The sequence below is a fragment of the Natrix helvetica genome (genome assembly GCF_964273705.1).
Source record: "Natrix helvetica genome assembly, chromosome: Z".
Classification (NCBI taxonomy): Eukaryota; Metazoa; Chordata; class Lepidosauria; order Squamata; family Natricidae; genus Natrix; species Natrix helvetica.
In genome coordinates this window covers 134,952,816-134,967,999 of record NC_138554.1, presented here as the reverse complement: position 1 = coordinate 134,967,999, position 15,184 = coordinate 134,952,816, and the positions used below count along the sequence as shown (strand labels likewise).

The 15,184-nt window shown below is 41.3% G+C and overlaps 1 protein-coding gene across 1 annotated transcript in view; it reads left to right on the top strand.

The window, feature by feature from the left end:
* LOC309401147 (sodium channel protein type 5 subunit alpha-like) overlaps nt 1–15,184 on the top strand; it is a 372,397-nt gene that overhangs the window by 296,824 nt on the left and 60,389 nt on the right. Inside the window, 1 exon segment of the mRNA XM_081970165.1 lies at nt 6,882–7,005. Within this exon segment, the coding sequence (XP_081826291.1) occupies nt 6,882–7,005 (124 nt within the window).

The window sequence follows — 15,184 nt, the reverse complement described above, 5'->3', positions numbered from 1 at the left end:
CCCTGGAAACTATAGGCCAATCACCTGTTTGCCAACAACATACAATCTCCTTACTGGTATCATTGCAAACCAAATTTACGGATACTTGGAAAGAAATCACTCGCTTCCCGTAGAACAGAAAGGATGCTGCAAAAATTCAAGAGAAACTAAGGACCAACTGCTGATTGACAAGCTAATCCTAAAGAATTCAAAGAAAAGACGAACCAAGCTGTTCATGGCTTGGATAGACTATAAGAAAGCGTTTGATTCAGTTCCCCACAGCTGGATCAAGAAATGCCTGAAAATCTTTGGCATCAGCAGCAACATTCAAAAATTCATGGAAACTTCAATGAACCTCTGGAAAACAAAGCTTATGGCTAATGGAGAAGAACTGGGTGAAGTTGAAATTAAACTAGGCATTTTCCAGGGTGATTCCCTTTCACCCCTACTTTTTATACTCTCAATGCTACCACTGACAACCATTTTGAAGAAGGTGAACTGTGGACACGAACTTGCAAAGAAAGGACTGAAAATTTCACACTTGGTGTATGTGGCTGATTTGAAGCTGTTTGGTAAAACAAAAGCTGAACTGAATGTATTAATTGAAAGCACAAAAGAATTTAGCCAAGACATTGGTATGCAGTTTGGAATTGACAAATGTGCAACAATGGCAACCAAGGCAGGCAAGGTCCTAGAAGATGATGGAATACAACTTGAGAATGAAGAAATGATAAAGGCAGTAAAACCAGAAGAAGGCTAGAAGTACTTGGGGATTTTAGAGGCCTCTGACTTAATGCATAATAAAGTCAGGGAATTAACCTCAGCCAAGTATATACGACGAATTCACAAGATATTAAAGTCCAAACTGAGTGGAGGAAACATCATAAAAGCCATAAATACCTGTAATTCGATACTCTACAGGAATAATTGACTGGACCCAGATGGAGTTGGACAATTTGGACAGAAAAACAAGGAAACTTATGACAATGAATCATGCTTTGCATCCTAAAAGTGATGTTGACCAATTATATCTACCAAGAGCAGAGGGTGGTCGAGGACTCCTACAAGTAAAGCAGACTGTGGAAGAAGAAAGACACAGCTTGAATAATTACATCCAGAAAAGTGAAGAACCAATGATTAAGGAAGTAAATGAAGGAGGCCTTTTGAAGACAACTAAGTTAAAAGCTGAATATAAGAAAGAAGTAATTGAGAAGCGAACTGAAAATTGGAAAATTAAAGCTATGCATGGCCAATACTTGAAAAGTATTGAAGGCAAAGCTGACCAAAAACTAACTTGGAACTGGTTAAGATCAGGAGTACTGAAAAAAGAAACAGAAGGCTTTATTTTGGCAGCTCAAGAACAAGCCTTAGCCACAAACTGCATGAAGGCAAAAATTCAACATGTTACCACCACCAGCAAATGTGCCTCTGTAATGAGAAAGATGAGACAGTCGACCACTTGATCAGCGGGTGCAACAAAATTTCACAAACTGACTACCTACGCCATGACCGGGTTGCTAAGATTATTCACTGGAAATTGTGCCAAAAGTTTGGGTTTGAGTACAGCAAAAACCACTGGGACCATCAGGTTGAGAAAGTTTTTGAGAATGAGAAAGGCAAGATCTTGTGGGACTTCAGAATCCAGACTGACAGGCACTTGGCCTACAACACACCTGACATAACAATAATTGAAAAGAAAAAAGTATGGTTCATTGACATTGCAATACCTGGTGATGCAGAAATTGAAGATAAATAGGAAGAAAATATCACAAAGTACCAGGACTTGCAAATTGAAGTTGAGCGATTGTGGAAAAAGAAATCGTGTGTTGTCCCAATTGTAATTGGAGCCCTTGGAGCAATAACTAAAGAGCTACCTCGCTATTTGGAAATTCAAAATTTATCGGACTTGAACATTTTGACTCTACAAAAAAAACACCCTACTTGGAACAGCTACAGCTTATATCCTCTGACGTTACCTTAACAGTTCCTAGGTCTTTGGTTGGGACTCGAGCTGTTGAGCTACCAACCAGCCCCAAAGGCTGTGAATCTCACTAAAGATTAACCAAATAATAATAATAATGCAGCCTCCTTCAAGAACACCAGCGGAACTGCAAAAATCATATATATCATATATTTTAAGAAGATATTTGGTTGATACCCAGGATGCTGGCAGCAACCCATATCAACCATTAGCACCAGTCAATGGTATTTGTGATGCATTTTAAAATGTTCAGTTGACTGAGTTTCATGTTTAATGAATTATTATTATTATTACTATTATTATTGGCAAGAAGAAAGCATGCCACTTCAGTGTCCAGAAGAGATAGTCCTTGACTTATGACCATACTTGAGTCCAAAGTTTCATTGCTAATCAAGACAGATGTTAAATGTTTGCCACAGTTGTTAAGCAAATCCCTGCAGTTGCTAATTGAATCAAGTGATCATTAAGCAAATCTGTCTCTCCACATTGATTTTGATTTTTGGAAGCTGGTTGGGAAGGTTACAAAATGATCCTATGACCTTGGGACAGTGCAACTGTTATAAATACATGCCAGTTACCAAGCGCCCAAATCATGTTCATGTGCCCTTAGGGATGATGCAACAGTTCTAAGTATTAAAAAAACAGTCATAAACCACTTTTTTTCAGTGCCATTGTAATTTTGAACAGTCACTAAATGAATGGTTACAAGTTGAGTACTACCTGTATTGCTTATCTTCTTTGCTACCATAATTCCTGTCTAACTTAGCGTACTCTTCTTACCCATTTCAAACAAAAGTCGGATTTTGTGTGCAAGGAGCCTGGAATTTGTGCGCGTTGAGCCAGAAATGTGACAATTCTGGTATATTAAAGAGATGATGGGTGAGACAGCCGATTGGTGAAAATCTGGTGATCAAAGGAGTGGAGTCATTTTAAAGCCATCTTCCTCTTGGGGGGAGGGGGGATGCTTTGAGTGCTTTTTCCATTAGTTATCCATTAGCTGAGCACTTATTAGTCAAACACAGCAAAAACTCGGACCAGGTTTGCTTCTTCTTAGGCTACTGATCAAATATTATGTGGACATTTCATTTTAACCTCTCTTCCTCCAGCCCAGGAAAGGGGCCAGGGATTGCTTTCTATGTGTCTGGGTCATCTTTTTTGTCTAAGGGGAGCAGTTAAACCAGGCTAGAAAACAGGAGACTGGGAGTTCTAGTCCTGCCCAAACATGAAAGTCAACTAGGTAGGCCTGTTCTAGTCCCTCCTTAGGCAGGAAAGCCAACTGGGGGGATTGTGCCAATCACTTTCTCTCTGCCCAACTCACCTCACTAGGGTTGTTGTGAGGAAAATAGGAGGAAGAAAGAGTATAGCATATGTTTGCCTTGTTTTTTGTTTTTTTAAAATTAAGGGCAGGTTTTTTAAAAAGGAAAATATCTCCCCTATTCAGTCATGGGGTGGTGCTCATCTCCATTTCCTAGCCATCATTGCAGCGGTGAAATCCTCTGAAGTGTATTACCGATTTGGTGAGTGTGCGCACATGCACGCGTTGCGCACTCGCACAGTGCTAAAAAAGGAACATTTTGAAACTTTCGGAGTCTGCAAAGGTAAGTAGAACAGCCGGGGGGGTGGGGGGGAAAGAGAATCTGCTGTGACAGACGATTTACATTAGCTAGAAAGCAGGAAATCAACATTCTAGCTAATATAAACCATGCGGCACAGCTGATTGTCGGAAATACCAGTTCGCCTGAAGAGGTAGCATTTTTTACTACTGGTTCAGGCAAACCGCTCCAAACTGGTAGCATTTCTGCATCATTGTCCAAAGACGCTTCCCTAGTCCTGTGCCCAGCATGATTGCATGCCGAGGTGCTCCCCCCCACTCCCCAAACTGGTGCCTATTTATCTACTTGCATTTGCATGCTTTCAAACCACTGGGTGAGCAGGAGCTGGGGCAAGTAATGGGAGCTCACCCCATCACGCGATACTCAGGCCTTGAACCTAGGTTGTCAGCTTTTTCCACCTGACAAGCTCAGCCTCTTTAACTGCTGAGCCATCTCACGTCCTCTCAGAAACAGGGGTCTCCAACTCCCGGTCCATGGACCAGCACTGGTCTGCGGCATGCCAGAAATCAGGCCACGCAAACAAGCAAAGCCCCAACCAACAGGATGCAGGCAGCACACAAAACCACACACCCCTCCGGTCTGTAGAAAAACATCTCTCCACAGAACTGATCCCTGATGCCCGAAAGGTTGGGCACCGCTGCTCTAGAAGGCATAATTATAAAATTATTATTAATAATAATAATAAATTCTACAAGTTTGAATGGCTGCTACCTTCCTAGGTTTTTAAGTTATGATGAAAATGGCACAGCTTTCAATGGATCCCACAAAATGTTTCATCTCCTCTACACCTCCCCTTCCCCAGAATGTAGCAGACACATTCTTTTACTTTGAAAGAGCTCTGATCTCTTTACGGTGCATTGTTTTTAATTGTGTTTCTTTGTTTTGGGTTTCTCATCTATCCCCCCTGTGACTGTGCTGCTGAGCTCCACAAATATTATAATCTTTCCTTTTGTCGCTGCCTAGTAATTCTTGCTGAAGACCCCGTTTATTCTCTGCCTACCTGATTTAATTCAATCTGTTCCTGCTTTCTGTTGGGATCTCTGCTTTCTACTTTTCCCAGAATTAATGCCAGGAATCCCCAGAGAAATTGGGGACCTTTGAATTTTGTTCTTGTCCCAGTTAGAATACCTGCTTTGAGGATCAGAGATTCCCCCAATACTTTAAGAAATGACTTCCAATCTCCTTTCCTGAAAGTAAAAGTTTATTAATGCAGGAATTTGCTCTTTGAGAGGGTAATTAGGAGACTATAAAACTACTCGCAACAGAAGTCTGGCAACTTTAAGACTTGTGGACTTCAACTCCCAGAATTCTCCAGCCACCATAGCTCCTCGACTTACAACCATTCATTTAGTGATCATTCAAAGTTACAATGGCATTGAAAATAGTGGCATGGCCATTTTTCACACTCATAACCATTGTAGCATCCCATGGTCGTGTTATCAAAATTCAGACCCTGGGAATTGGCATGTATTCGTGAGGGTTGCATTGTCCTGGGGTCGTGTGACCACCTTGTGCGACCTTCTGCCCAGCAATGGAGGAGCCAGATTCATTTAACAACTACGTTACTAACTTAACTGCAATGATTCACATACGACTGTGGCAAGCAAGGTTGCGAAATGGGGCAGAATTCACTTAACAAATGTTTAACCTAGCAAAATAAATGCTGGGCTCAATTGTGGTTGTAAGTCGAGGACTACGTAATTTCCCTCCCAAATATCACATTCCTGAACCTTATCATATAAAATTCTTAACTGGGTAATCTTATATTCAGAATTTAATTTCAGTTGCTTTCAGTGGGCTTACTTCAAGCTAATTGCGTGTATTTGTCGCAGCCAAAGTAGAAGAATGAAGCAATAGGCACACAACCAGTGTTATCTGAGAAGGGGGGTGGGTATCAAAACAGTAAAAATGGGGTTGTGCTCACATGATTGAAGCCCTGTCCCTTTTTATCTGTGTTACAGTGCAACCCCCCCCCCAAAAAAAAATGATTTAGGTTCAGTCATACAGTTGCAACCCTGTCTTGATTTTTTTTTTGACAGTCCTGGGGATAACACACTGAAACCTAAACCTGCGTAAGAAAACAGTTGCTGGGTTCACATAGCACCCTGAGCCCAGACGTATCACTTACATTATTATGACATAATGTGACAATCTGATTTACAAAGCATATTAAGGCAAAGTCTGGTTTCCTGCGACTTGCTAAATCACAGCCATCCAATTCTACTTTACCCTAGTTATTTTTTTTAACTCGGCTGATGTGTCTTTCTGTTCCAGACATGAAGGAGGGGTTTCAAAGGTTAGGATCTTAGGGTTTGGTTTTTTTTTTTTTAGTAGCAGGGTGTTTTACCACCCCGGAGCCAATTATATAGGTAGCAATTTTAAATGAGAGTGTGATGAATTTCAATGGAATAATGGCATATCTTCTAATTATAACAATAGTCCAATGGCTAAAGCACCAGTTTAGAAACAGGAGGCAGTGAGTTCAAGTCCCACCTTAGGCAGGAAAGCCAGCTGGTTGATTTTGGACCAATCACCAGGAGATGATAAGTTCTAGTCCTGCCTTAGGTGTGAAATCCAGATAGGTAACAGTCTTTCTCATCCTAAACCCCCTTACAAGATTGTTGTTATAGGAAGGTATGTTGCATATATTCACTGCCTTGAGTTATTTGAAAAAATAATAAAGGGGGGGGGGATACAAATAAAATAATTAAATGATAATAAAGGTACATTGGGTTATTCTCCCCGTCATATTTTACCTTGCATTCCCCTTGTGGTTGTCAACTGTGTCTCTCTGAAATAACTTTAGCAGCACACTTGTCTTCTCTAGGAAGATGCTTCATTTCAAACTGACAAATGACCTCTACCAGTGGCTTCCTATGGTTGTTAAATGACATGCCAGAGACAATTGAGCACTGTGGTTTTAAAATACTTTTATAGAGTTGCTTTTCTCTATAATTTTGCTTTTTGTTCATGTGTTTGCATGCACCACCCTTTCCCACATAGCAGCCATGTGAATTTCTTTCCAGTCAACCAATGGAGCAGAAGTTGCCTCCAGAAGCTGTGGGTGCTCCATCACTGAAGGCTTTCAAAAAGAGACAGCCATTTGTCTGGAATGGTATAAATCTCCTGCTCGAGCAGGGGGTTGGACTAGAAGACCTCCAAGGTCCCTTCTAACTCTGTTATTCTATGTCCTGTGTTTTTATCCTTCCAGAGGTGACTGAATCATGCAACAAAGGCAGACTTTTTTTTAATCACAGGCACTTCCATAAGACTGAATGATGAAGTCTCTGCTCTTCTTTCTTCTCTAGAAATTTGATGAAATCAGCCTGTCAGAAGGAAGTACAGTGGATTTGGCAATTCCCTCAGAGCTTCTGGAACAGATGCCTGAACTGGCAGAAGAATTGCTGGATCCTGAAGATTGCTTCCCAGAAAGTAAGGATGAACTGTTCTCCTCTTGACTGGAACAATTCATGAGTGCAAAGGCAGCTTGGGTTAGGGCTGTGTAGCTCGGGAATTGCAACCTATGAAAGGAAGTGATTGCTTGATTTGACTGGCTAAAGAATAGCCTGAAAATTGACCTCTGGTTTAGCGACTTTCTCTTTGCATTGCTATAATAGAACTCTAACCAAATTCTCTGAGCCCCAGCAAAAAAAAAAAAAACAAAAAAAAAACACAACCCTGCTTATTTTAATTGAGCCTGGTGAGGTAACCCAGGGAAAGAGGACTCTAGATCAGAGGTCTTCATATTAGGCAACTTTAAGACTTGTGGACTTCGATTCCCAGAATTCTCCAGGCAGCAGAGCTGAATTCTGGGAGTTGAAGTCCACAAGTCTTAAAATTGCCAAGTTTGGGGACCCCTGCTCTAGATCATAGTTCAGTGATACAGTCTTTCTTTATATGCTGGCAAGTTTGCAGATGTTTCTCCTGTATTTCCTAGAAAAGAATAACCCTCACATGCCTAACCGAAAGCCCTATCAATTGAGGAGCTGACCGGAAAACCCGCCCCTTGCCATAGAGTCTCCTCCTGGCGCACCCTGCTCTCCTCCCCTCCCCCGCAAATCAGAAGCTTCTCTCAAAATTGTGGTGCAAAATGGCGACAGGGGGCCGCAGCAGAGGGATGAAAGGGGCCACATATATCTCTAGAACCGCAGGTTGCTGACCCCTGTCATAGATCCATGGAATAGGATATAGGCTCAGCTTCTGTCCCCCAAAAAGACTTCTTTGCTTGGAATCCTTGGGAGATTATTACATTCTCATAAAGCAGAGAGATGGAAGGAAGGAGGTATTCCTTCACCAACACTCCTTTCTCCTTAGTTCTCTTTGGCTTCTCTGTCTCTTACCAGTCTCTGTTTATGCTTCCCTTTCCTGTCCTTCTTTATATCATTCCCTTCCACCCTTCTCATTCTGTCCCAATCCATCTTCCTCTTCCAGGTTGAGAATCAGCTCTTCAGAGTAGGCTAGATCAAAAAGCAGGGATTCCAGGATTATTATTTTTATCGTGATGAAATGGAATAGCGGAATCTCGAAAGCCTGTGCAAGTTCCTCTGTGTCCCATCTTATACTAAACAAAATTAAAATGACATTATTTTGAGTTTCTGCTAACCTTTTCTGAAATGGACTCATTAAATTCCTTCCCTATTCCCATGGCCAGCTCTAAACTCTTTTACACTGAGCAAGTCTGACATTCCAGATGGTGTGGGAGCTCAGCTCCCATTATCTTCCATTAGCAGCAATCAATGGATAGAGATTATGACAACTTCTGAAGAGTTGATTTCCTTATTTCTTCGCTACATCTTCACTGGCAGGCCCCACTTATGATGCTGGGCCACACAGTTTGGCTCCATCAGTGGTTGGAACTCACTTATTGTGTTTTGTAAATCTTGGTTTATGACTGGGCTTGCATCTTGGTTGATCAAAACATGACTTCGAGTACCATGGAATAGCATAGACTAAACCAGGGGTGTCCAAACTTGGGAACTTTAAGACTTGTGGACTTCAACTCCCAGAATTCCCCAGCTGGCTGGGGAATTCTGGGAGTTGCAGTCCACAAGTCTTAAAGTTCCCAAGTTTGGACACCCCTGGGCTAAACTGAATGAAAGGAGGAGAGGGTTGGGTTTCTGGAGTACAGAAAAAAATACAACTCTCTATAAATACCATTGTAAAATAGCTAGTCCTCGGCTTATGACCATGATTGTGTCCAAAATTTCTATGGTTAAGCAATATATTTGTTAAGTGAGTTTTGCCCCATTTTATGGCCTTTCTTGCCACGATTGTTTAAGTGAATCGCTGCAGTTATTAAATTAGTTGCACCGTCGTGAATCTGGATTCTTCATTGTCTTTGCTTGTAAGAAATACCACTATAAAGTGTTAATACCACTTTATAATGCCTTGGTAAGGCCACACTTGGAATACTGCATTCAGTTCTGGTCGCCACGATGTAAAAAAGATGTGGAGACTCTAGAAAGAGTGCAGAGAAGAGCAACAAAGATGATTAGCGGACTCGAGACTAAAACATATGAAGAACGGTTGCAGGAACTGGGTATGTTTAGCTTAAGAGAAAGAAGGACTAGGGGAGACATGATAGCAGTGTTCCAATATCTCAGGGGTTGCCACAAAGAAGAGGGAGTCAAACTATTCTCCAAGGCACCTGAGGGTAGAACAAGAAGCAATGGGTGGAAACTAATCAAGGAGAGAAGCAACTTAGAACTGAGGAGAAATTTCCTGACAGTTAGAACAATTAATCAGTGGAACAGAAGTTGCCTCCAGAAATTGTGAATGCTCCAACACTGGAAGTCTTTAAGAAGATGTTGGATAGCTATTTGTCTGAAACGGTATAGGGATTCCTGCCTAGGCAGGGGGTTGGACTAGAAGACCTCCAAGGTCCCTTCCAACTCTACTATTGTATTGTATTGAAAGTCACAAAAGGCGATCACAGGATTCCAGGATACTGCAGCCGTCATTAACATGAACCAGTTGCCAAGCATCTAAATTTTAATCATGTGACCATAAAGATACTGCAATGGTCGTAAGTGTGAAGAGCAGTCATGTCACCTTTTTTCAGTGTTGTTGTAATTTTGAGCAGTCACTAAATAAACTGCTGTAAGTCAGGGACTACCTCTAGGCGAACTCTTCCCTTATTTGCAGAGTGAGAATTCTGCATCCAGATGAATGCTTGTTTGATCAGAATGTGTATTTATATTAATATTCTCTCCTGTCAATAATAACAAAGTCAGAGTTTCATGTGTAAAATTTCAATTTAGCAAGGACTATGTCAATTTATCTGTTTTTGAGTCCTACTGATTAAAAACAGGATGAGTTACCCTTCACAGTTCTTAAAATTGCTGTACCAAGCAATCTAATAAACCCCAGGAATGTGGAAAAAAAATGTTCCTTAAACGTTTAATGGATTGAAGCAGGTAGAATAAATATGAGAACGACCCATTCAAACATTTCAAATTCATTGAAATTCTGCTTCAAATCAAGAGTTCCAGCACCAAAACCGAGATAAGCATTTGTGCTCTTAAAAAAAAAAGTAAAGAAGTCCCTGAGGATTTTATTTCTCTAGTCATTGCCGATTCGGGGGAGGGGGGCAGTGCTCATCTCCGTTTCAAGGCCATTGAGCCAGTGCTGTTGGAAGACATTTCCCTGGTCATATGGCCAGCAGGACATATGGAGCGCTATACATGAACACCAACTGGCAGAAAAAAGTCATGATGAAACTTTTCAATTTCACAATGCATGGATAGACTTAACCATAGTTTCAGCTGGAAAACTGTGAACATCCTAGACCAAACCAAGTCCAAAAATGTCACAGAAGTTCTGGAGCTTGGCACTCAAACAAATAAGCGATCAACAGGCACACAGGGATAAACAACATCTCAAAAGAGATAAAAAAGATAAGAAGGTAACAAAAGATAAAAACACCTCCTCACCAGCAGTCAACACCCAGATAAGCAGAGAGAGAGAGAGAGAGAGAGAGAGAGAGAGAGAGAGAGAGAGAGAGAGAGAGAGAGAGAGGATGGATAGATAGATAGATAGATAGATAGATAGATAGATAGATAGATAGATAGATAGATAGATGATAGATAGATAGATGATAGATAGAAGATGATAGATAGATGATAGATAGATAGATAGAAGATGATAGATAGATAGATAGATAGATAGATGATAGATAGATAGATAGATAGATAGATGATAGATAGATAGATAGATAGATAGATAGATAGATAGATAGATAGATAGATAGATAGACAGACAGACAGACAGACAGACAGACCGGACGGACGGACGGAGACAGACAGACAGACAGACAGACAGACAGACAGACAGACAGATGACAGACAGACAGACAGACAGGTGGGATACCCCTATCCTTTCCCCAAGAGCTGAAGGTAGCATATGTAGCATTCTGGCCATCAATTTCCCCCCACAGTAGCAAAACTATGAGATATATGAAGATGAATGAGATAATAGCTGGCTTAAAGTTACTCCTATAGCTTCCATGACTGAAGGAGAGCTTGTACCCAAGTCTCCTAGATCCTGTCCAATCCCTTAACCCCTGTTGCCAGTGAGATTACGTTGAATCAGTCTGTTGCTTGCTCCTCACCTAATTCAGTGCAGGGGATCACCAAGGAATCTCTTCTCTCATAGGTTTTATGGGTGGCTACCATGGGCAGCAGGGACTTCTTAGTTGAGGCACCCCAATTTGGTAAAAAAATAATAATAACATGGACAGTTTCCCTAAGTCTACATTTTCTGGATTATTTATTCTCTTCCCTCTTGCTTTTAAGTGCAGGCTAGCAGTAAATTTAACCCTCTTTCCTCACCATGTTTTCTTTCTTTAATTTTTATTATTGAACTTGCTTAATTCTCCTAACAGGATTGCTTGCAGAAAAATGGAGATGTTCTTTAGACAATAAAACCTATGTTTCCCCACCAGTTCCTCTCCTCCCAACCTGGTGATCTGCAGCCATTTTCTGTAACCTTTAGCTGATTGCATAAAACGATGTGACAATTTATGTTTTTTTAAGACTAAAGCATTGCAGATTTGGGGGAAGCCCACTTCTACTTGCCAATAAAATACAAAGATGAGAGGGGAGAAAAATACTGTTAATTCTCCTTCTAATATACGCAATTACTCAAAAGGCATGAAGTTCCATTGCAGCTGATTGTTCCCTGGGGAGCTATGAGTGGAAGCAGGAAATGGGAGAATCAAGGTTGGGACTAAGATGTGATGAGCTGTCAGAAAGCTGCAAGCATACACATCCCCAAGGATTATTTAACTTGGGAACAAGCCTGCTCCGAGGGGATTACTTGGAGATAACTGCCAGAGATAGGATGTGAAAAATGATTGAAGGAGATAACGGAAGCCCCACAGGACAGGGAGAGGCCCTGAGATCTGAGACATTTTCTTTGAGGTTTTGCTTCCATGAAGCAGCCGAACATTAATGTACTTGATGGAAAATGTCAAAATGTAGGTAGTCCTAAACCTATGACCACAATTGAGCCCAGGTCTATGTTGCTAAGTGAGGCATTTTGAGATGTGACTTTTGCCCGCATTTTAAGACCTTTCTTGCCACCGTTGTTATGTGAATCATGGCAGGTGATAAGTTAGTGATCCTGTTGTTAAGTGAATCTGGCTTCTCCATTGACTTTGTTGATCAAATGGCTGCAAAAGGGGGTCACATGACCTTAGGACACAACAGCCATCATAAGTGTGAAGCCGTTGCCAAACACCTGCATTTTCTTCACATGATCACGAGGATGCTACAAGGATCGTAATTGTGAAAATGGTCATAAGTAACTCTTTCCAGTGCTGTTGTAACTTTGAACAGTCACTAGATGAACTGTTGTAAGTCCGGGAGTACCTGTCTAGCAGAAGTGAATCTTTGGGTATATGCAACTGTCAGCCCTTTAGGGTAAACCAAAGTCATGCAGGCCAATATTTTTATTACAAAGATATTTTAACAGACTCTTGCGAGTCTGAATTCACTTCCTCTGTCCTGCCTTTTACCTTTCTGAGATTAAAGAGAGAGTCTTATGTAAGTCATTTTCTACAGTACTGCCCTGTAGATAAATAGTTTCTTTTACCTGACTTTTACATTGGTAGTAGCTCTTCCTCCTTTCCTCAGGGCCATTCCTTGTATCCATGCAATTCCTGGAGGTTTTCTTTCCAAATGCTTATCTTCAAAACCCATAGTCACATAGCAATAGCACTTAGGCTTATATACTGCTTTATAGTGCTTTACAGCCCTTGCTAAGCAGTTTATAATGTTAGCCTTTTGCCCTCAACAATCTTGGTCCTCATTTTACCGACCTCGGAAGAACGGAAGACTGATTCAATCTCCAAGCCATCAGGATCAAACTCCTGGCTGTGAGCAGTGAGTTAGCCTGCAATACTGCATTCTAACCATTGCACCACCACAGCTCAGAAAAGGAAACCACTTACAGTAATTACTAAGTACCTTGCTTAGGAAAGGTACTAAATTACTTAACCAGTCCTTCAATTTCCTGGGCAATATGAATTACTTACAGTGACTTCAGTTTGGTGGCTGAACCAGGGTTAGTCTCTGCTGATTGATTCTGTAGCAAGAATTTGACCACGGAGCTTTTCTATTTCTGCTATTAGATTACTCAATAGCTTCAAGAATTTCAGTTAAAGCATCATTTTATAGGAGACGGATCCTTTCATAGGAGACAGTTTTAGTTTCCCTGGTCCGCCTTAGATGACCATTTTCAAAAAATGATGGTAGGACATTTGATGTGTTCTTAAACAAATTATTGATTCCATAGAACTTTTCTTCCCTATGTTACTACCTGAAATCACTGGAAGAAATCACCTGGAATCTCATATATCACATGAGAGGTGCAGGTGACATATTTTTTTCAAATATTTAGGTCCTATCTGACTATTTTTGTGATTCATTTGCCCATTCATTTTCCCTTAATTTTTTCCATTGCAATGAAAGTAGAATGGGTGTTGTCTGAGACCGCTTCTTGCTCTAAGGAAGACAGCACCTTCCTTAGAGCAAGGTCCCCTTCCTCGGTCATGGGAACCCCAGCGCTCCCTTGCCACAACAACAAACACTACACAAAGTTATTCAAAGGGTTGGCTTAGCAGTGCACGGCAACTGCTGAGGGCAGCCATCAATGGCCCTGCGGTTGAGAGAACAAAATTTCCCATTTAAAATTCCCATCTGCACTTGAGGGCAGGATAAGACGTAACGGGTGGAAGACCATTAAAGAGGGATCCAACCTAGAATTGAGAAGTTTCCTCAGAACCAGTGGGATGGCTTGCCTCCAGAATGCTTGTGGGAGTCTTCAAGAAGAGGTGTTATACCTCTCCAGACTAGCCTGAAGAACCCAACGATGCATCATGATTCTTGACAGGCGTACCAAGGGAATTGTCCCTTCCTTTAAAATGTGTCTGACGTTTTACCTTTGCACCACCAAATATGGTGGCCAAAACGAAGCTAAGGGCAACGTTCTGCAGTGTCATCTCCAGAGACCAAACAATGTGGTGCAACTGGCAAGGTGGAGGTAGGCGAGACCTGATTCCGAGAAATCGATTGGAAGAAAAATCCATTTTTCCCTTGCTTACTTCCAAAAGTCGGGCTTCTTTGGGAATGTTTTCCCCCCATTAACCTTCATTATGACTTACTTCCGGTCTCTGAAGTGGACCATGGAAAAATGTTTAAATGGTGCTGAATTGAAAGCCATGGGTAAGCTTGGTAGATTTTGATTCCATGCTCCACGGCTTCCATTTAATGTTGAAAGTTAATTTCCTAATCCCCATTTGTAACCAAACTGGTTAGCCTATGTTAATGAGTGTATAAGGGTGTCCGCAGAGGGTCACAAAAGTCAAGACAATCACATGTGAGAACTGGTTAGCCTATGTTAATGAGTGTATAAGGGTGTCCGCAGAGGGTCACAAAAGTCAAGACAATCACATGTGAGAAGCCTTCCTCTTTTTTTTTTTTACAATACATGCATGACACCTATGTGGTTGTAGCATACAGAATACAGAATAACAGAGTTGGAAGGGACCTTGGAGGTCTTCTAGTCCAGCCCCCTGCTCAAGCAGGAGAATATACTGTTTTAGACAAGTGGCTGTCTCTAGTCTCTTCTTAAAAAGCTTGCCTCCAGGAGTTGTGAATGCCCCAACACTGGAAGTCTTTAAGAAGATGTTGGATAGCCATTTGTCTGGAACAGTATAGGGTTTCCTGCCTAGGCAGGGGGTTGGACTAGAAGACCTCCAAGGTCCCTTCCAACTCTGCTATTGTAGTGTATTGTAAAAAAGCCTCTAGTGATGGAGCAGCCACAACTTCTGGAGGCAAGTTGTTCCACTCATTAATTGTTCCCAATGTCAGGAAATTTCTTCTTAATTCTCGGTTGCTTTTCTCTTTGATAAGCTTCCATCCATTATTTCTTGTCCAGCCCTTTTTTGGACCATCCCTTCAAATTTCCATGTAAGGGTATATATGTATTTGTTTACCTTGGCATTATCAGTCTGGGAACATTTCAGAAGTGTTGGACATTGCATTGTTCATAGGGTGATGGAAACTGTATGAAAAAAATATACCTGGAGAAAGAACGGTCTTGGAAGTTC